We start from the raw sequence: 23,555 nt of genomic DNA, 5'->3' as shown, positions 1-23,555 counted from the left end.
AAGGCATTGCTCCCAAATGTACTTCAAATAATCAGAATGTAATTCTCATTCTCTTCTCTACTGCAAGTGTAAACTGCTTTATGTCAACACAGGTATCCTGAGGATAATGATGTCAAAGGGTACAGAGAAGCATCTGGAAGAGGCTGGGTGCCAGGAAAGCTTGAGGCAGTAGATCATGAACGAGATTTAAAATGGAGAGGAGAGAAAATGCCTCATAATAAAAAACCCTACACTTCTGCATTATACAATGACTCTGAAAATGCACGTATTAAAGATGTGTCAAGAAACTGGTATAGTGACAGTGATCGCTTTGAAGAGTTAGTGCAAGTAAAGAGTGGGTTTGCACATTCACAGAAGTATCCTGAAATGCACTCATCTTCTGAGCACCACCAGAGCTTTTCCAGTGAAAGGCAGCAAAGATACTCAAGTAAAGATAAAGAATATACGACTGGCTCCTTGAGTGCTAAAGAGGTGAGTCGTTTTCACAGTAACAGCAGGAGGTCGGGTACTGATGCAAACAAAGCAGAGGGTCACTACTCTGCGACAAGCAAGTATGTTGTTCCTGAGCATTACTCCGACAGGTTTCCACGTGCAGGCAAGAAAGAAGTGAGCCCTCGATATACAGCAACCTCGGCCACCAGGGAGCGAGTGGAAAGGAGAAAAGAGTTCAGAAACCGTTCTAAGGACCGGCGTGATGATACTCGTACTACTAAGCGATCAAACCATGGGTCTTATCACATGGAAGCTTCACATTGTGTTGCTAATAATGAGAAAGACCATACAACTGAATCCTTGACCATCAAGTTAGACATGAAGAAGACTGTGAACAAGTACAGGTATTGTCTTAAATTCTTTGATCACATGAGGCTGAATAAAGAAATTTCATGCTCCTTTTAGTACCTATCTAATGGCTTGAATTATTTCTAAGTAATTTTCTTTCCTCACAGAAAGCAGACTGTTACCAAATGAAAATTGAAATGGAAAATCAGAATGCAAACTGTACCTTCGACTGCACTTGATACAGGAAAGCTTATCATACCTTAATTGATTTTTCTAATTGGGATGCTAGAAACTCTCATTTTTTTTTTAATTCCAAAAAAGTTCTACAAAAGCCTTCATTCTCCACCAAAAGAGAAAAATCAGGAGAAATTCATGTATAATAAGGAATATTAGCATGTTGCTTCTTCCTGAATGTTTACCAAGCAGTTGGATTCTAAGCACAAAGAATATTATTTGCATACAGAAAACGTAATTGCTGTGCATTCAAGCAATTAAAAACACCGACGGATGAGATATGTATTTGGCTTCTTCCAGGCTCTCCTTGCGTAATAGAAACCCTTTTGGATAAAGAGGTCCAACTCAGTATAAAAAGTAACTGAAGATCTCTTGAATATCAAGCAGTTTTGCTTCTACTCTTTTTGATAGATTGGGCGAAAGCTCTCTCCAACTTACAAAATAAATCAAAAATCTGTGCTCTTAAAATAGCAGATATTTGGTCTCGAACTAAATACTCTGTCAAGAGCATATCGATGCAACAGGGCCCAGAATGAGGAATGTTTGAATGATTTGAATACAGTGCCAGATGGATTGAAAAAGCAGGGTGTCGGGACCAGAGGGAAAGGCCGGGCTAGTTCTGCACACTTCACCATGATGTTTACTTCACTCTTCACTGTTCTGAGGCTGTGGCCTGCTCCGGACTTCATGTCTGAGGACTCATTTTCATACTAAATGGTATTTCCTTACTTTATTGCTTGCATGGTTTGTGTTTTTTTTCTCTCTTGCACATTGGGTGTTTGTTAGTCTTTTTTTTGTTTCTTTGTTTTGTGGCTGCCTGTAAAGAGACAAATCTCAAGGTTTTATAATGTATACACACTTTGATAATAAATGTACTTTGAAATTAAACTACTCATTACAAACATTCAAGATTAAATCTCTACCATTTGGATATTTCTCATTTGTGCAATACGAGTATATCAAGCAAAGAATTTTTAATGTTGCCAGAATTATGTTCTATGTATGAACTTCCTATTTTTTCCTGTGATCCATTTTGGTTGGATTGGTTATCGAAGAAGCTGCATGATGTTGGATAAATTTAGTTTTGTCATGATCCAAATGAAGACTACAAAGGGGAACCCTATTTTGAAAAATTCATGGAACGGACAGCAATTTTGTGTAGCAATCTAGTGCACCTTCCTCCTTGCCATGCATTATAATGGACTTCTCAACTTTGCCAATGAAATAGCCCTTTCAACAAGCAGGAGTTCTTTACTTAAACCAGAATTCATATTGTGAAATTACCTTGTGAGAGAAAAGAGCAACTTATGAATTGTTCTATCAAAATGGCAATACTAAATGGAACTTGCATTTCTCAGACGCATCATATTAACAAACTTCAAGACTGGAGCAATTGAGGAAATCTTTTCTTTGACTTTCTAAATCAACTAGTATTTTATGCAGTTCAGAAAATAAATCCAAACCGTACTACTGATCAAGAGTTCAAATTCAGCATCAATGCCTTCAATCAGGATGGACTAGATAGTTCTCTTAATGTGAATCACAGCATGAAACATGTTTCTTTAAAGATAACTTCTGTGCCTGCTCTTTACTTAGATTTCAAGCTATTGTTTACTTGAAATATTGTCAAAGCAAGCAAGATGATAGGAGGTATTTCAAAGTGAAGCCTCCAAATTCAGAATGGTGAATCATAGTAAACTGAAGTGTCAGTTCACGACTGAATGCACAACTGTAAAGCACAATGGCAGATGAATTGAAGATCGTATCCAGCTGATTTTGGAACTTAAAAAAAAGCAGAAGGGTGGAAGGCATATGATTTGCACTGTACGTGAAGAAACTAATGTTGGCTTTGTATGTTCCTCTGCCCATGCTATACCTCTGAAGTGAGATTCTGGCTATCAATTCAGTATTCTCTCGCTTACTTCATCATGTATGTCAATATGAAACAAGCTTGTTAATGGAATTGTGAAACATTGTTTTGAAGAAGAAAATTAAAATGTTTTACACAGCAAGGGCATGCACCAGAAGAATTCAGTGAAAGAACAACTTGCCTTCCTGATACCATTGTGGTGGCTGCACAAAATAACAGTTAAATTGTTGATCAATTTTAGCCATTTATGTCAAACTTTCCACCACCGGACTCGTATGTGATGATAAAACATTGAACAATTTAGCACAGCACGGTCCCTTCCACTTGTGCCGAACAATATAAACCTACTCCACAACTAATCTTCCTTCCTACACAGCCCACAACCCTCCATTTTCTGATATCTATCTGGTTATCTAATAACCTTAAATATCCTTATTGTAGCAGCCTCTACCATCTCCCTCAGCAGTGCATTCCAGGCACCTACCACTCTCTGTTCAAAACAAAAGCCTTACCTCTGACATCTTTCCTTAACTTCTCTTCCATTCATCTTAAACAAATATCCTCTGATATTGGCCATTGGTGTCCTGAGAAAAAAGTGCTGGTTGTTCACTATCTGTTTCTCCCAGAATCTTATACACCACCATCAAGTTGTCGGTCATCCTTAATCACTCAAAAGAAAAGGCTAATTTAACATTTCCCCATAAGATTTGCTGTCCAATCCAAGCAGCATCCTGCTAAATCTTCTCTACACCCTCACTATTTCTCTGCATCCTTGCTGTAGTGAAGTGATCAAAACTGAACACAATCCTCTTGGTGTGGTCTGACCAGAGGTTTTTATAGATTTGCAGCATTACTTTGCAGGTCTTGAACACAATCCCCTGACTAATGAACTTGCCATACAATGTAACTACCTTGTCCATTTGTGCAGCAACTTTGAGGGATCTGTGCACTTCAGATGCCTCTGTTCTTCCACAATGCTAAGAGTCCTTCCACAATGTATTACTTCGTACTTTTCCGGATTGAACTCCATTTGCCACTTCTCCGCCTAACTCTACATTTTGTCTATATGCCGTTGTAACCCACGACAGCCTTCTATACTATCCACAATAATTCCGTCCTTTGTGTCATTTGCGGAATTAGTAACCTAGTTGTCCATTTCGTTATCCAAGTCATTTGAAACTCTCAGAGGAGGGGCCCCAGAACAGATCCCTATGGAACACCACTGCTAGTCATCAACGTCCAGGCAGAATTAGCTTCATCTACTGCGACGCTGCCTTCTGTGGGCTGGCCTTTACTAAATCCATGCAACCAAGCTTCTGTGGATTGCATGCCTGTCGATTTTCTACATGAGCCTACCTTGTGCAGTGGAGAAGTTTGGATAAGATGGGATCTAAGGTCACCAGTTTCTCCCAAGCCAGCAATAGTTCTTTTCCAAAATACCATTTTACCTTAAAATATTCTGAAAGAAATCAACTTTTCATTTGAATGATTCAAACAAACTTTCCTAAAGCCTGTTTTAATGATTTACCAGTCAAACACTGAAGTAACGTTTCAGCAGATTACCTCTCTCCACTTGTACATCATGTCGTTGGATTCTGTCATCTGGATAAAGCTGTAGTACATTAATCCTAGCTGCCTAAGTCTCAGTGTTTTCAGGATGAATCATTGTTAAATACAAAGTGGATTTCTGCAAATTCTACTAAGTTGACAGAAAACAAGCCTGCCTTTTGTCACATTAACTTTGATACAGTGGAAAGAAGCAGATGAACACCAGTTTAAAATGGAAGATTACTGAATTAATTAAAGCTGTTCTGAGGAGTGTTCAATAGCATGAGTAGCACATGAAAATTGAATTTTAATTCCTTTTCAATGGAGTATTCAGTGTGAAATTTCTTTATATTCAGCCTCAGTTTTGCATATTAAATAGTGGCATTTTCTGACACAGGCTTAATTGATAAAATCAGTGTTTTTATTTTCTTGCACAATCAATTTGAAAACAAGTAGAAACTCTTCTTTAAATGGCTTGTTTGTGTAGTCATGTTAAATTATGTAGTATGTGCAGGAATTGTCTAACAAGAAGACTTTAAGGAAACCAAGTCCAGATCACTATACAAGGTAAAGTTTGCATTTGCTACTTTTTGACTTGCTCTGAATGTAAGTGAGTGACAGTGATAAATTACAGATTTTCTGCAAGAAGTTGCACAGTGCTTGATTAAAGAAAAATTAAATTTATTTAACTTAATCAGAATTATGGTAAGAATTTTAATTAGAATCCCAAAGCTATCAAGTTGAGAAATTTAAACTTGCAATAAGCAGAATATTGTAAAGGCTTTCTACCTGTGTACCCTTTAAAAAGGATGTCACACAGGTTGGCTTGTATTTTAGCTGCTTAACTTATCTTCTTTCTTTTGGCACTAACTTCTTGCCCATTTTATTGAGCCTTAATTGTTGACGATATTTTTCTCAATGCTAGCTGCAGGAATAAGAAGAGACAAATTAAGGTGGTCCAGGCAGCTGATTTAGCTGAATCAGCCCAGGTTGCTTGGTAAATCATTATTTTTTTCCAAAAATAAACAATTTCTGGACTGCTCTGTAGAAGACACTGATAGAGTAAAATTTAAGGGCCTCGATTGCATGTTGGTGGCTCTTCTTTGTCAGTGATGACTGAAATAATCCTTAACTAGGCAATTAACTTGGTTAAGACATATTGAAGTTTGAAATTGTCATGTGCATTCTTCAAACAAGTAGCACCTCCTGAAACTTGTTCTTAATTTTATATAAATAAATCTTTTTTAAAAAATTAATTGAGTTTTTATATTTATGTATATATTTGTATGGCTGCCCTCAATCAGTCGTAAATATTCCGCTGTGAATTTGTATTTGGGATTCCTCCAGGCCTGCATCAAGCCATTCTTCAGAGAGACTAATGTCTCGGGATTTGGTTAGTGTTGGCAAGAAACGAGATGAGTTTCATCATGTGTTTGAGCATATGGGTTCATCATTGAAGGCTAACCCGAATATCTCTTCAGGAGAATTTGCCCAGGAGATAATCACTTTGGTGCACCAAATTAAAGGTCGGACATGCATTATTGCATCATTTTTAAAAATTTGTTTGCAAGAAGTGGTATTGAGACAGTTTCATTTAATGGTGGCACAACTGTTGGTAATTGATGGTGTTACTGATTAAGTCCTTAAGATACTGCATGATAGAAATTATTCTTTCATTGTAATGTGTGTATTCTTCAGAATTGTTATAAAATTTGCATTTTAGTTTCAGTCCTGGTTGGTTATTGAATACTGCTAGGTGAAACAGATTAGAGCTGGTGCTTTAATCCCATTCCTGTAGACACCAATCCAACGGAAACTTGGAGCAGTTGAAGTGTATTTCTGAATGGCAGATTTTAGGTGTTTTTTCATTAATTGGTTCAAAGAGCAAAGATTAAACTGGATATAAAGTGAATAATGCCTAATATTTTGGATCTATGCTGTCTATGACCCATTGCACTGTCAGGGCTGCAGAGGAGATTCACCAGAATTATGGTGGTGGTTTTATTTAAAGTTTGCTTTGCCAATAATAAACATAGCAGTTTGAACATAGATTTTAAGATGTAAGTCTTGATTCCTATCTCGACGGTCCTACAAATCATTACGTTATAAAAAATCTACTGCAGACTACAATAAGTAATATTTTCTGTATACTGCTAGTTTTTAATAAATGGATGGCAATAGTACGTAGAAGAATAAAATTATTTTATTGAGTTGCTTGTTCTGGCCCTACATTCTTATTTCACTGTCTTTAAGAACAAATAGGACAATTCCCCATTCCTTGCTCTCAAATCTCTTCATCTGCCTTGAGCATTTGTGAGTATTTCTGGAAGGCCTGCTCCCTTATCACTTCTACCACTATGCACCCCTCTATATTTATGAAGGCCTTCATAATGTTCTTTATTTGAAAGGAAACCCTCTATCCCTTGGCATGTCAGGACTCCATGGATATACTTTAACCCTTGCAGGTATCCATTGGCCCTGGAATCTCACGAATTCCTTTTTGAAAGACTCTACAAATATAGGTTTTCTTGCAATTTGCTTCTCCTAGGTCACCCTTTCACTAATTCCCATGAATTAGTGCCACCTTTGAGCCATCCTCCCTCGTTACTGCAGAAGTGGTCTCTATGGTCGAATGCTAACTTGTCAGTTCTGTGCCTTTGATCGTTATTGCAGCAATATTATATTCCTATGCTGATCAGTGCTCTAAGTTCACCATCCTTTCCAACCAGTTCTCTTGCATTAAAACAGGCACAACTTAGCCTTCCAATCCCACTCTCTGACTTCATGTGCCCATGTTTGTTTTGCCTCTTGGTCTGACTAGTTTTCCTATATTTCACTGAATCTTGGTCTCAATTTATACATGTACTTATTATCCATGTTGAACTGTGATAGTGAGTCTGGATGAGCACATGGTCAAAGAGTTGGGGGGCAGTACAAATTAGTGGGAAAGTAGTGATTGACTGAATAGTGTCTCACTGAACTCCAGTTAAAGAGATGATTTAAATTCTTTCAGGACAGGTATCCCTCAAAGAGACTTCAGAGTGGAGCAGCAAATCATAAACACGAGACGTTCTGCAGATGCTGGAAATCCCGAGTAATACACAAAAATCTATCTGATCTCAGCAGGCCAGGCAAATAAATGGAAAAGAATAAACAACTGATGTTTCAGCTTGAGATCCTTCATTAGAAAGGAGGAAGAAGTGGGAAGAGGACAATTTAGAAGCTGAATGGGTGTAGCTGGGTAGGTGGAGGATGGATTGTGATGTTAGAAGCAGGGAGGTGATTAGCAGAAAAGGCTAAGGGCTGGAGAAGAAGGAATTTGATGGGAGAGAAGAGTGGATCTTGGGAGAAAGTGAAGGAGGAGGGGCACTGGGGGAGGTGATAGGCTGGTGAGGAGAAGAGGTAAGAGGCCAGGGTGGTGAAATAAAAGAATCAGAATTGCCTTTGTATGTCGTGAAGTTTGTTATCTTTGCGGCAACAGCACAATGCAATACGTTATAATAGAAAACATAAATTACACTATATATTGATTTCAGGGAAGAAACCGTTACCTGAATCATTGAGTGAGTACCTTCAGGCTGTACCTTCTGCCAAATGGTAGCATTTGGGGGTCTTTAATGATGGACACCACATTTTGTGAGGCATTTCTCCTTGAAGATGTCCTGGATACTATGGAGGCTGGTGCCCGTGATGAAGCTGACTAAGTTTACAACTCTGCTGTTTATTTCAATCCTGTGCCAGTGAAGCAAGAGTGGAGAAAAAAGTTACCAAAGTTGGAGAAATCTTATGTTCATGCCATCAGGATGGAGGCCACCTCGATGGGATATGAATGTGCTTCTCCAACCTGAGAGTGGCCTCATTATGGCAGAAGAGGAGTCCATGAGATGGGAATGAAATAGAATTTGAATAGTTGCTTACCTATCTGGTTTTACATTGTTGGCAAGCATATACATTAGACTCATTTCATATTTGTGTTGTTTGGAGATGGTCAACTTGATTGTAAGAACCTTGCATTATTAAATTTTTTTAATGAAGTTAAACAATGCAAGATTGAGGTATGTCATGATCTTAATTATTTTATGTAAATGTCCTGTTAATGCTAAAATTTGAGTTTTTCACTTTTATTGATTATAATGATTGATTTCTGTTACAGAAGATCATTTTAAGTCTTCTGAGATAACTTTACATGATCGCTTTTCAAAGTTACAAAATGCACAAAGTCCACAAAAAGAGGGGAGACATCTTGGTCCCGAGATTCACAGGTATTGCCATGAAACAATTTTAGTTTGTAAAACAAACTTGTTTTATTCCTCAAAGAATGATTTATTTTTCTTTCTCAAAAAGACGGATTGACATGTCATTGGCAGACTTGCACAACCAAGAAAGGAAACCTATTGGGAGAAAGGTACTGTGCTTTATTTAATGTGATCATTATTTATCTTCTAAACCAATTGAGCTTTACCTAATGTTATACTTCTGTGATTAAGATGTAAGGTTATACAATTGTGTACACTTTTCTCTAATGTGCAAATTTTGTACCTTACTCAAGTTTGATTAGGCAAAAGTTATGCCCAGCTCCAAGCATCCAGGCACATCTTAGGATGCCTTATGAACTTTAAAAAAAAAAAATTGGCAGGAATCCTTGCAGTTTAAAATAATTGGGACAATAAATCCAAACATTAACAAATCGAGGACAGTAATGTGTGGTATGAAAAAAAAAATAGCATGAGACAAACAGGTGGATTTTCTAACAAAAAGTATCTAAAAACTTTTTTGGAAATTTAGTTCTTAGTACTTGAGTATAGAAAGTAGGTTATGATTTTCTATAAGTGGTTTTGCAGTATCTTTCAAACTTTCAGAATGATATCCTGCAAAAATCTAAAAGCTGATCCTATGCAGTAGTCATGAAAAATTGGCAAACTAAATCTGAATCCAAAAAGAATGCCAATAAAATAATTCTATCTCTTCCAGTAATATTTATGGAATCTTTTCATCCACCTGAGACCGGGAAGTTTCCATGTGTCCTTGGAACCGTCCCTTAGCAGTTGTTCTGCTTGAGGTTGCAGAAGGCTTAAAGGTTATTAAGCATCCTCACCATTCGGGGCATGTAGTCCTCTCATTTCTACTATCCAGGAGGAGGTACAGGAGCCTGAAGATGTACACTCAACATTTTAGGAACAGTTCTTTTTCCCTCTGCCACAGGTTTCTCGATGGTCCATGAACACTACCTCACTGTTAGTCTCTTTACATTAATTATTTTATTTCTTATTGTAACTGTAATTCTCTCACCGGAGCTTGTACATCAGCTTGGCTCGGTAACAGCCACGTGACTCCATCTTGGAGTAATTTTTGGGGTATGATTTGGGGTTCAGTGAAACAGAAACGTCAGAATGTTCTAATTTTTAAAAAACACCTTGAGTTGAGCGAATGCTGTGTAAATACTGACCAAACAGAGTTGTCAATAGCCCAGAAATAACAGATCGCACAGCAGCATGGTTGAGCATCAACATCTCGGGATCTGTCCTGGGCCCAGCATATTGAAGCAATAACAAAGAAGGCACACCAGTGGCTATACTTTATTTGGAAGTTTTAGGAGATTTGGTGTATCAGCAAAGACTCTAACATGAAGTTCTACAGAGAATGTTCTGACTGGTTGCATGACTGCCTCGTATGGATTCTCCAATGCACAGGATTGCAAAGGGCAACAGAAGGTTGTGGACACAGCCAGGCATATAATGGTCACAAGCCTCCCTACAATTGAGGGCATCTTCAAAAGGCAATACCTTGAGGCATCCATTATTAAGCATTCTCACCATTCCGGGCATGTAGCCTTCACATGCATGTAGCATGTAACCATCCAGGAGTGGGTACAGGAGGCTGAAGACACACACTCAACTTTCTAGGAACCGCTTCTTACTCTGCCACAGATTTCTCATTGTCCACGAACACTACCTCACTATTAGTCTTTAGCACTATTTATTTTATTTTTTATTGTAACTTATAATAACTTTTTGTTGTAAGTATTTATTGTACTGCTACCATGCAACAAGTTTCTTGGCATGTTGTTGATAATCTGATCAGGAAATAATCAACTTCTGTCTTAGTATGCCCACGGACTTGACCTCCATCACAGTCATGGCAGAGCATTCCACAGATTCTCTGGCTTAAAAAATTCCTGCTTACCTCTGCTCTATCAGGTCGCCCTCAATTTTGAGGCTGTGTTCTCTAAGTCTGGGTACACCCACCATAGGAAACATCCACCCTATCTAGTCCTTTCAACATTCAGTATGTTTTAATGAGATTCTCCCCCCACCCCACAGCGTTCTTCTAAATTCCTGTGAGTACAGGCCCAAAGCTGCCAAAAACTCCTCATGTTGACCCCTTCACTTTGTTTAACTGCTCCTTTTCCTGGTTTGTGTCCTACCTATTTATGACCTTAAAGACCACTTGTGCTAACTACCGTAGATTCCGGATTTTAAGCCGCTACTTTTTTCCCACATTTTGAACAGCTTTGAACTTTGCGGCCTATAATCCGAAGCGGCTAATGCATGGTTTTTTTTCATGCCGCCTCGTAAACATTTTGCCTCATAACAGTAGACCAATAAAATTGATGAGTAGTTCAGAGGTCCAATGAAATTGTACGATAAATCAAGCGCACTTTCACAATTAAATTATTGTAAATCAGTCATTTGTACTCACCCTCATCAACATGGAAAACACTCGAAGCATTGTGCTGCCTACTTAGTTTATAATATTTTCGCTTAGTAATTCATTTTCTAGTTAAAGTTAGAAGAGTTTTAACTACGGTATATTTGTTTTCTGTACTACATCGCGGGATGCTATGACGTCACACCCGGTTTCGCGGTGTCTTGTGGGAAAATGCCGGTTTGCGATAAACGGAAAGGAGGGGGGAGCGCATTACGCGAGCGGCTTTGGATCTGAGCGAACGCTGCTTTTAAGTGCCGTTTGCGATAAACGGAAAGGAGGGGGGAGCGCATTACGCGAGCGGCTTTGGATCTGAGCGAACGCTGCTTTTAAATGCCGTTTGCGATAAACGGAAAGGAGGGGGGGAGCGCATTACGCGAGCGGCTTTGGATCTGAGCGAACGCTGCTTTTAAATGCCATTTGCGATAAACGGAAAGGAGGGGGGAGCGCATTACGCGAGCGGCTTTGGATCTGAGCGAACGCTGTTTTTAAGTTAAAGGTGATCAATAACTTTTCCTGGTAGGCTGCAATATATATATTTTTTTACCAGTCGTTAGGAGATATTGGAATGTTGTTCAGTAAAGAAGTATACGCAACGTATATTTAAAAGTAGCCGCGTACGGGCACGGTTGGAAAAAAAGCATTTGCAATATGTATTTGTTTTTGTTACCATATGGATTTAATTAAAAGTTAAAAAAATCCTCACGTGTAATATCTTTCTGTGTAAATATCTCATATTACAACGTGGGACACCTGCGGCCGAAAATCCGGTGCGGCCTAAAATCCGATGCGGCCTTTACAATTAAAAAATTGTTTTTATTTCTAAAATTAGAGCCAGCGGCTTTTAATCAGGTGCGCTCTGTAGTCCGGAATCTACGGTAATTAGATGCTCTTGTGGTTTTAAACCGAATAGTCTACAACAATTTTAGTCCATTTCCTAGAAAATCCTAGTTTAGAATTTAAAGGCCTGTTTAAAAAAGGTTTATAACAATGAATGTTGTTTTCTGTGGCTGATTGTATTTTAACTTGTGTTTGCCTTTTAATATTCAGACAAGCACATGGGTTGCAGTAAATCCAGATGATCTTCGCCATGACATTGAGAGGAGGAGAAAGGAAAAGTTACGTGGCAAGTATGAGGAATCCTTTCAAAATGTGGAGCACAAGTTGCTGTCTCACAGGTGACATGGAATAGTCTTTTCCAGATACTTATTTCCTCTTCTACCCTTGAAGCCAGAAATGTAATATTTCCCTTTGCGTCTATTCACTGTACTGATTGTTGTTTTAGTGAATTCTAAATCAAGTATAGTTATTTACTCTGTTAAGACTTAGCCTTGCAGTAGAAATGTACTGTCTGAGATCATTCTGCGAATTGCCCCTGAAGTGCACAATGCACAGAGTTTACTTTTGGTTTCTGGGCCTCCCCAATGGTAGAGCTGATACTATCTATACTTGGGTCAATGAGCATGGAACATGGCAGCATAACATATCAGAATTGAAGGACCTGAACTATATACTCTATTAAATTTGATAATGATAGACTTGGTAGAACTAGTATGCTATGTTTCCTTCACCAAAGTTAAGGATTTTTGACAGCTGCATTGCATTTTGAATTTGCCCATTTCCTGACTTTTATCACCCACAAACCCTGCCATGAATTAACAGTAAGGTAAAACTTAGATAACCTGCTGTCTGTGTAATGGGAAATTTCAGTGGTTTGACATGGAGCTTAACCTTAACAAAGGTACTGATTTTTTTTTTCACTTGCCTTTCTCACTGGGACCAAGGTTCCAGAAATTTACTGGATTCACTAGAAAGTTTATTATTCTACTGTCACATGACTATCAATTCAATTAGGCCATTTGTCCCATCAAATCTACTCTGTTATACAATCATGGCTGATCCTTTATTTCCACTCCATAACCCCATTCCCTGGCCTTCTCACCATAACCTTTCATGCTGTGTCCGATCTAGATCCAATCAATATCTGCCTTAAATACACCCAACAACCTGACGTCCGCAGCTGCCTGTGGTAACAAATTCCAAAAAAACACCTCCCTCTGGCTAAAGAAATTTCTCTATTTTAAATGGATTATCCCCTTTATCCTGAGGCTGTGCCCTCTTGTCCTAGACTCCCCCACCATGGGAAACATCGTTACCATATTTACTGTCTTGGCCCTTTAGTATTCTAAATGTTTCAGTGAGATTTCCACACCCTCCCACCCCCGCATCCTTCTGAATTCCAATGAGTACAGACCCAGAGCTATCAAACGTTCCTCATATGAGAACCCTTTCATTTCTAGAATCATCCTTGTGAACTGTCTCTGGACCCTCTCCAATGCCAGCACATCTCCTCTTAGATGAAGAGCCTGAAACTATTCACAATACACAAGATGAGGCCTCACCAGTGCCTTATAAAGCCATAGCATCACATCCCTGCTCTTGGACTCTAGACCTCTTGAAATAGATGCTAACATTGCATTTGCCTTCCTCACCACAGAATCTACCTGCAAGTTAAACTTTGGGTTGCTCTGCATGAGGGCTCCCAAATCCTTTCGCATCCCAGATTTTTGGATTTTCTCCCCTTTTCAGAAAATAGTCTGTACAATTTATTTCTACTACCAAAGTACATGACCATGCTTTTTCCAACATAGTATTTCATTTGTCACTTTCTTGCCCATTCTCCTAATGTAAGTCCTTCTGCAGCCTATTTTGAATTTATTGTGCAAACGTCACTCCACTCTTTAAGAAAGGAGGAAGGCAGCAGAAAGGAAATTATAGACCAGTTAGCCTGACCTCAATGGTTTGGAAGATGTTGAAGTCAAGAATGAAGTTATGGAGTACTTGATGACACAGGACAAGATAGGACAAAGTCAGCATGGTTTCCTTAAGTGATAATCTTGCCTGACAAACCTGTTAATTCTTTGAGGCGATTACAAGTAGGATAGTTAAAGGATGTAGTGGATGTTGTATATTTGGACTATCAGAAGGCCTTTGACAAGGTATCACACATGAAGCTTTTTACCAAGTTAAGAGCCCATGATATTACATGAAATTTACTAGCATGGTTAGAGCATTAACTGATAGGTAGGAGGCAGCCAGTGGGAATAAAGGGATCCTTTTCCATTTGGCTACCAGTGACTAGTATTGTTCCACAGGGCTCAGTGGTGGAACCGCATTTTATGCACATGACCGACTAGTTCAAATTTCAATGTAAATTTAATATCAAGGCACTTGTATACCACCATATACAACATTGAGATTCATTTACTTGTGCACATTACAAAGACAAAGAAACATAATTAAACCAGTGAAAGACCACACCTAACAAGCTGGATAAACAACCAAGGTGGGGGGGGGGGGGGGGGGGGGGGGTAGAGGAAGCAAACTGCGTAAATTTACAAAAAGTAATAATAGTAAATAAGCAATAAATATTGTGAACATGAAATTAAGAGTGCTTGAAAGCAAGTCCATAAGTTGTGGGACAATTCATTGATGGGGTGAGTGAAGTTGTTATCCCCTGTGAAGAACCTGAGAGTTGAGGGCTAATAACTATTCCTGAATCTGGTGGTGTTGAGTCCTGAAGCCCCTGTGCCACCACTGTGATGGCGGCAGTGAGAAGAGCACTTCGGCTGGATACTGGGCGTCCTTGATGGATGCTATTCCAGCAACAACACTCCTTGTAGATGTGCTCAATGGTGGGGAGGGCTTTACCTGTTGTACTTGGTGATACTTTTTATGAGTAGTTAATGCAGAAAACAGAGTAATTGCAAAGGATTCACAAACTTTTTTTCTTGCAACTATATGTGCTGGACCCAGGCCAGATCCTCTGAAATGATGACACCAAGGAATTTAAAGTTGCTGACCTTTGGTGAGGACTGGTTCATGGTCCTCTGGTTTCCTCCTCCTGTAATCAATAATTAGCTTCCTATATTTGCTGAAATTGAATGAGAGATTGTTGTTGTGGCACCACTCGGCCAGATTTTCAATCTCTCTCCTGTGCGCTGACTCCTTGCCACTTTTGATTCAGTCAACAGACTTGCATAATAACATTCTCCAATACTTAGCCTCATAGTATGAAGTGAGTAGAGCAGGGGGCTATGCACACAACCTTGTAGTGCACCTTCGCCTGATAGTGATTGTGGAGGAGATGTTTTAGCCAATCTGAACTGGCTGGGGTCTGCATGCGAGGAAATTTGAGGAACCAGTTGCACAAGGAGATATTGAGGCCTGGATCTTGAAGCAGGAGGGTATCTCAGACTGCTGAAATGAGAGGTTAAGGATATAGTGAAGACTTAACCAGTTGATTGGCACAGGTGTTTGGTACTGTGCCAGTTACTCTGTCTGGGTTGGATGCTTTCCGTCGATTCACCCTTCTGAAGGATGCTCTCACATTGGCCCCAAAGACTGAAATTACAGGGTCATCAGGGGCTGTGGGAGCCTCCATTAGAAATATGTAATTTTGATATTCAAAACCAGAGACTGATCTATTTGGACAGTTAAACATTATTTTTACTAATGCGGTTTTCTGTAAATAATTTAAACTTGGTCTTTTTGTTTTATTGTATAGTTGTGTTAATGCTAATACTTATATACGAATTAGTTTCCAAAATTTAGTACTCTATATTTAAAACATAGATCTGCAAGGAGTGAAAAATCTCACTCCTCCACTCGAGTGAAAACATCAAGAAAGCCGACAACTGAGTTTGTGGAACATCGAATGAGGGTAACAAGAAAGCCTACTGCGGTCAGTAATTATTTTTCCCCAATGGATTAACTATTTGGTAGTTTCTGTCTTCAATTGACAGATAACATAAGATATTAGATTAGAGCTATGTCCCATGTATTGTTGCTGCACAGTTGAAAGTATTTTGTAACTTATAGTCTTTGTGACGTTTCTATAAATTGTGCTCATTTAACAAGGATCTAATAATGTGCCCTAGATCTAATGAGGAATTAGATAAAACATTATAACAAACCTGACTATAGTGTGGAGGTTTGGCTTGAGGCCTCAGCATGATAACGATGAGCTGGAACATTGGGCAGAGCAATGTCAGAATTAAATTCCATCTGCTAGGTGTAAAGTGATGCATTTGGGAAGATTAAGAATAGCACAAAAACAGTCAATAGCTGTTATATAGAGCATTGGTTAGATGTTGCATTGTGTACAGGTTTGGCCACCACATTAAAGGGTGTATTTGCATTAAAGAAGGTCCAGAAGGGATCTGTTGAGATGTTGTCTAAATTGGAACATACTGTATTGTTATAAGGATATATTGGATAGGCTGGTTTTGTTTTACAGAGTGAATATGTAAAGAAGCTGAAGGGTGGCCTAATAGAGGGGTACAGAACTATGAGGGGACTAGACCTAAGGATACAGAATGATGAGGAGTCTAGATCTTTTTTGCTAAGGTGTGGGTATCTAAAATAAGAACACATAGGTATAAGATGACAGGTAGAACTTTTTAAAGGGCACCAGGAGGAAGTATTTTACTCAGCACCTTGAACTCACTGGCTAAAGTGGCAGGGCCTCGCTCAAAATCTTGATGAACATTTTAATCATCAAAGACGAGAATGTGATGTATATAATGCAGCAAAATGGGACAAGTATAGATAAGTACAATAGTCAGCATGGATATGGTAGGATCAGTGCTTGTTTCCGTACAGTATAGAAACCTGTGACTTGTTCTAGCAAGGTTCAGAGGATTCATTTACCCACTTAATCATGCATCAATCATTCTTCTTGTGAACACCATGACAAACGTAATGCCATGCTATAATCCAAATATCCTGATCAGAGAGAGAGAGTTCAGTCCCTTTGAGTTCTGCTTGAGTTATATAACACAAATTTTGCATGTTTGATATTTCAGTCATTTGGATAAATTTGCAGTCATTGCTAAATAGTAATTTGTGTAGAACATGTAATTTGAACTCCAATCTCATTTGGTGTATTGTTATATTACGAAGAATGACATTTTCTGCTTCTTTTTCCTATGCATTTTCAAAGTCATTTGTCTAGGCAATGGACCTGGTAAATGGAGTGCCTTTTGCAGATTAACGATACTTTTTCAAGTACCAAGTCTCTTTCAACTCCCAAATCAAAAGTTAATGTGTGGTCGGTATAAAATTGTAGACAGGATAAGAGAAACAAGATAAAAATCAGAAATTCAGAAATGACCAAAAAAAAAACCTAAACAGGCATAGTGGTTAGGACAATGCTTTACAGTAACAGTGACTCAGGTTCAGTTCCCGCTGCTGCCTGTAAGGAGTTTGTACATTTTCCCCATAACTGTGTAGGTTTCCACTGGGCGCTCAGCTTTCCTCTCACAGTCCAAAGGTGTATGGTTTAGTAAACTAATAGTTCATTGTAAATTGTCTTGTAATTAGGCTAGGATAAAATTGGGGGATTGCTGGGTGGCCTGACTCGAAGCGCAGAACAGGCCCTTCCAGCACTATATTTCAATGAATAAATAAGAATCATTTTTATTCTTTTTTATAAAGAACATTTGGTAGTTAACTGCAAAATGTCCAAAGCAATTATTTTAAACAGCCACAAAGCTTTAATATTAATGGTATCAGCCTTTATCTGGACCTCTTTTGGAAATTTTAGGTACTTTGCTGAAATTCATTGGGAATAACCAGCCTTATAATTTGTTTCTGATTTATTTTGTAATATTTTCATCAACAAACATTTTGAATACAACTTCAAATACCTACAACTTCAAACCTTTCAGAAATTCCATCTTCCCTGATTTTACTTTAAATCTTCAGGGTTTAGCTATAATTTATGTGGCATTTCATTCCTCACCATTACCTCACTATTTTAATGCATGATTTTGGAATAAGATTTTTGAGAAATAAAGCCAGGGCCTTTTGTCGAAGTCCTCTGAAAAATATTCAGTAAAATTGGAAACAAAGCAAAATTTCCGATGTTATGAAACCATATTAAATAATTTTTCTCAGCGTTGGCATATAATTAGCTTGTTTAAATTATTACGCTTGTCAGTTTCCTTTATGGTATCAATTTGATTTTGTTGAGCCACAATATCATTGGTTTATATAGAATTTCTCAAAGGAATATACATCTGGGCGAAAGAAGTTTTACAATATTGAGTCGAAGTATCGACGTCTATATGGTGTTGGTTTTGGACGTACTAATCCAAGGGTATTCACCAAACACTTCAAAGAAGGGATACTGAGAAAAAGAAGATATGAAAGAGTAAGGATTTCTTCTGATTTTGTATTTTTTTTTAACCTGATCAAAATGTTATGTAATTAATTGATATTTGCAAGCTGTTGATACTAATATTTGCCACATACTTTCATATATTTGTGTACTAATTTCTTTTTTCTACCTTTTGGCATACCTTTCCCAAAATAAAATCTTGGATCACTGATCTATTTCTCATTTGGCTTGTTGGATTTTTAAAAATCCATAAGGTTCAATGAATCTATACTGTATTTTCTCATTTCTTAGTACTTGCCTCTCCCTCCTTCTCCCCCCTGCCCCCCCCCCCCCCATGTCATCAAGAAAATGAAGGACTTTTTGATTCTAACTAACTGTTGATTTTTGTTTCCTTTTTGATCAGGAATTACCCAGCAGTACCACGGACAAGTAATTGACCAGGAAGTGGAGGAGTTCAGTTCTATTTATGAAGAAAATCTCCAGAGGCTGAATGAATCCTGATGCTCCGAGCAGCTTGCTGTGAATCCTGTTTGTTCATCTTATTTCACAGTAGTTAGTGGAACTTACAACATTTAAAGTACACTGAGTAATCTGGACATTAGTGAAAATAGTTTAATAGTATGAGTTGATGTATTCTGATTATTCTCCCCCCCCCCCCCCACTGCTGCAGGTTTAGTTGGTGTGAGCTGCACATTGTTTAAAATCAGTAAATATTGCGATGAAATATCAATTTACTCAAATATAATCAAGAGTTGGAAAATAGCTACATTTTGTTTGGAGTGCTGGGTTGATCGACAACTAATCAATAATTGGTATGTGGAGTTGTTGTGGGTCATAGTTGAAAATTAAATGTGGATCTTTGTGTACTTTCCACTTGGCTACAGTGGACTGAACATAAAAAAATGCTTGTTGATTATTGATGTAGTTGTCTGAATAAAAGTTTTTTTTATATCAATCTTTTTGGCTGGTTATGCTGTCATGGTTGTGCTTTTCATTTGATCATGCAGTTTCACATGTGCAAATAAACTGTTGATATTTATTTGAGATATTGTTACTTGTACTTGGGTTCTTTCCCATTTTATTGAAATGAGAATTGTCCTCTCTGTACAATTGTATGCAGGATTAGCAAATAATTCAATCAAAAATTTGAAACTGGAGATGCCAAAAAAGTGATTGAAACAAGACTACTAATCCAGCAAAACATTGTGCACTGCAACAAATATCATAAAAGGGCAAGAATATTTATGGGAAAATATAAACCGGGAGATATTTGTGATCTTAAGTTCCTGTACCCATTCTCAGATTGGTTCTGATCTCTATATTTGGGCACCATTGTTAAAATTTACTTAAACATAGTTGGCAACAAGTTCAGTAATGAGTCATTTGGAAGTACTTGTTCATGTTAAAATTACATGTGTTTTTCAATAGACTAAATATCAGAATTAAACAACCTTTTTAAAAAATTTGACTGACTTGTATACAGTACTTTGAATTTGCTATTTTGTGCCTGGAAGAATTTCACATTTTTTCCACCAGTTGAATTGAACCACCTATTTTATGAACTGCTTTAGGTTTTGTTAGTTTTAATTTTAATTGTCAAGTAAGCATTGCAGCCATTTGTGGAACTTGTTTGGGAAAACTGCATTGTGGCCTTTTTGGAGATGTTCTGACCTTTTATCCATAACCTCTTTAAAAAAAAAACATTGATTGTGTGTCAAGTATGTCGGCTTTATACTTCTGGGTGAAGCTGAAACTTATCAAAACATTTATGAAAGGTTTGTTTAAGCTCTTCTATATGATGGGATTGGCTTCAAAAAGTTTACTGGTTGATTACCCAGTGGTTTAAATAGACATGTAACATTGAAGCAGTTTAGAAATTCTAACTATCAGTTGTTTTCCATACTTGTATAAGTAGGTGAGTGACTCTCAGATTTCAACCATATGATCCTCTTTAATAATCTACCCATTGGCTAATACACAACTCTTATTGGGGAGAATCACTTCTTGTAACTCTTTATGCGTATTCCTTTGCTAGCTTTTGTTGGCAGTGATGTTGATAAACGATGTTTTGTTGGCTTTTCATTTGATCATGCAGTTTCACGTGTGCAATTAAACTTAATCATTTAAGAGATATTGTTACTTGCACTTTGCAGCTATTGTTTTATTGTAACATAAATTGTCCTCTCTGTACAGTATGTAGGATTAGCAAATACAGTCATCCCTCGGTATCCACGGGGGATCGATTGCAGGACCTCCCATGGGTACCAAAATCCACGGATGCTCAAGTCCCTTATATAAAATGGCATAGTATTTGCATATAACCTACGCATATCCTCCCGTATACTCTAAATCATCTCTAGATTACTTATAATACCTAATACAATGTAAATGCTATGTAAATAGTTGTTATACTGTATTGTATAGGGAGTAATGACAAGAAAAAAATGTCTGTACATGTTCAGTACAGACGCAACCATCGTAGCTCTTCTGGGAAAGCTGAATGAACGAGACGCAAGGCGAACGATGCTCAAACGACGAGTGCTGGAGAGGGACTGAGGATCTGTGAAATGGCGGCAGGGTATGCCTACACGCCACTTCATTCGCATGGATTCACTGTAGTGCTCAGCGTGTAGCAAATTCAAAGTTTTGCTTTTTGGAACTTACTGGAATTTTTTTTCGAATATTTTCAATCCACAGTTAGTTGAATCCGTGGATACAGAGGGCTGAACTGTAATTCAATCAAGAATATGATGAGATTGGAGACAGCAAAAAAGTGATAGAAACAAGACTGCCGTTCCAGCAAATTTGTTGTACATTGCAACAAATATCATGAAAGGGCAAGTCATTTGGGCTAAAGCAAAAAAAAATTGAGAAATGGGAATTGTTCTGGATCAGATTTTCCACTCGTACCTGTTGATTGCTTTAAGTTTCTTCATTACTCATTCTTCATCTGTTAGTACTTAGAGCTGTGAGAATGGCACTAGGGGCTGTGCTGTGTTCTTTGTGTGAGATGTGCGAATTCTGAGAGACCTCCAGCCTCCTGGATAAGCTGCAACTCGATGACCTTTGATTCAAAGAGGTAACTGAGGAGATGATAGATAGGAACTACAGGGAGATGGTTACCCCTAAGTTGCAGAAGGCAGATAAATGGGTAGCCCTGTGGCTGTTCCCCTCAGTACTTTGGGGGGAGGGCAACCTTTCAGGTTTGAGGGTGGTGGGGAAAGAACTGCAGACCAGGTCTCTGGCACTATGGCTCAGTAGGGAAGGAGTGGGGGAGAAAATGACTTACAATATTGATAACAGATTCCATGGTTAGACACAAGATACTGTGGATGCATTGGAGACTCCAAGATGGTATGTTGCCTCCCAGGTGCCAGGGTCGGGGACTTCTTGGATTGGATCCACAACACACTAAAGGGGGAGGGGGAGCAGCCTGAAGTGTTGATACATATTGGCATTAATGATAAGGGTAGGAAAAGGGAGGAGGTCCTGAAGAAAATTTAGGGAGCTAGGCAGAAAACTGAAAAGTAGGACCTCCAGGGTAGCAGTCTCTGGATTGTTGCCTGTGCCATGTGCTGGTATTATGTATAAAAAATAGGGTGAATTGGCAGGTGAATTTGAGACTGAGAAATTGGTAGATGGGATATGGTTTCAGATTTCTGGATGTCTTCAGGGGAATGTATGACCTGTACAAAAGCAGCAAGTTATACCTGAACCTGAAAGGGACCAATGTACCTTGAAGCCAGGTTTGCTAGATCTGTTTGGGAGGGTTTGAACTAATTTGACGGGGAGTTGGGAACTGGAGCGATAGGGCTGATGCTGATTCTTTGTGGGCAGAGTTAAGAAACTGGAAGGGTAAAAAGACCTTGTTGGGAGGTTTACTCAGATTTCTGAACAGAATGAGATGCCTTTTCAGAGCAGCTTGTGCTTGAGCTAGGAAAAGGCAATTCAGGATTGGATGTGACGTAATCAAATCTGGTTTATTAGGGAGATTAAGTAAAGGACCTCTCAGAATTCACTCTGCTCCACAGTAATCTGAGATTAGCTTCTGGCTCTCAAACTGCGAAGGGTACTGTAGAGGCATGAGAGAAGAGCTGGCCAAAGTTGGTTGGAAGGGTATGTGTGCAGGGATGACAGCAGATCTGCACTGGTTGGAATTTCTGGGAACAATTCAGAGAGCATAGGGTAGATACATCCCAAATAATTATACCAAAGGGAGGAAGATCCAACCATGACTGATGAAGGAACTCAAGGGTAGCATAAAAGCAAAATTTAGTGGGAAGGTGGAGGATCGAGAAGCTTTTAAAAACCAACAGAAGGCATTTTTTTTTTTAAAAAAAGCAATAAGAGAAAAGATGAAATACGAAGGTAAGCTAACCATTAACATAAGAGGATACTAATAGTTCATGTGTATGTACGCATGAGGAGTAAAAATCTTTACGTTACGTCTTATGGTATATGTACAACAGGATAGATACTATAACATGGAAATACAGTTTTGTCAGTCTGATGGCTTGGTGGAAGAAGCTGTCCCAGAGCTTGTTGGTCCTGACTTTTATGCTGCGGTACTATTTCCGGGATGGTAGCAGCTGGAACAGTTTGTGGTTGGGATGATTCAGGTCCCCAATGATGGGTACTTGGGTACCTTTTTACACAGCTGTCTTTATAAATGTCCTGAATAGTGGGAAGTTCACATCAACAGATACGCTGGGCCGTCCGCACCTGCAGAGTCCTGCGATTAAGGGAGGTACAGTTCCCATACCAGGCAGTGATGCAGCCAGTCAGGATGCTCTCAATTGTGCCCCTGTAGAAAGTTCTTGGGATTTGGGGGCCCATACCAAACTTCCTCAACCGTCTGAGGTGAAAGGCGCTGTTGTGCCTTTTTCACCACACAGCTGGTGTCTACAGACCACATGAGATCCTCGGTGATGTTTATGCTGAGGAATAGGGGCTAGACTCTCCATTCCTCCTGTTGTCCACAACCAGCTCCTTTGTTTTTGCGACATTGAGGGAGAGGTTGCTTTCCTGATACCACTGTGTCAGGGTGATGACCTCCTCATTATTATTTGAGATTGATTTTATATATGTATTTAAAAAATAACCATATAACAATTACAGCACGGAAACAGGCCATCTTGGCCCTTCTAGTCCGTGCCGAATGCTTACTCTCACCTAATCCCACTGACCCACACTCAGCCCATAACCCTCCATTCCTTTCCTGTTCGTATACTTATC

The 23,555-nt window shown here is 38.7% G+C and overlaps 1 protein-coding gene across 5 annotated transcripts in view; it reads left to right on the top strand.

The window, feature by feature from the left end:
* Window positions 1–19,275, top strand: part of LOC140728004 (BCLAF1 and THRAP3 family member 3-like) — a 55,358-nt gene extending 36,083 nt beyond the window's left edge. For 4 of the 5 annotated variants that reach the window (XM_073046086.1, XM_073046087.1, XM_073046084.1 and 1 more), the window contains exons 4-12: window positions 93–836; window positions 5,358–5,429; window positions 5,780–5,958; window positions 8,586–8,694; window positions 8,777–8,837; window positions 12,188–12,315; window positions 15,773–15,881; window positions 18,198–18,353; window positions 18,724–19,275. In XM_073046086.1, the coding sequence (XP_072902187.1) occupies window positions 93–836; window positions 5,358–5,429; window positions 5,780–5,958; window positions 8,586–8,694; window positions 8,777–8,837; window positions 12,188–12,315; window positions 15,773–15,881; window positions 18,198–18,353; window positions 18,724–18,753 (1,588 nt within the window). In that variant the 3' untranslated portion in view covers window positions 18,754–19,275. The remainder of the gene's footprint in view (window positions 1–92; window positions 837–5,357; window positions 5,430–5,779; window positions 5,959–8,585; window positions 8,695–8,776; window positions 8,838–12,187; window positions 12,316–15,772; window positions 15,882–18,197; window positions 18,354–18,723) is intronic. The other variant, XM_073046088.1, reaches the window with a different exon arrangement.
* The last annotated feature ends 4,280 nt before the right edge of the window (window positions 19,276–23,555 follow it).

Source organism: Hemitrygon akajei, chromosome 5 (genome assembly GCF_048418815.1).
Source record: "Hemitrygon akajei chromosome 5, sHemAka1.3, whole genome shotgun sequence".
In the NCBI taxonomy this organism is placed as follows: Eukaryota; Metazoa; Chordata; class Chondrichthyes; order Myliobatiformes; family Dasyatidae; genus Hemitrygon; species Hemitrygon akajei.
This window is presented reverse-complemented; position numbering and strand designations above follow the sequence as displayed.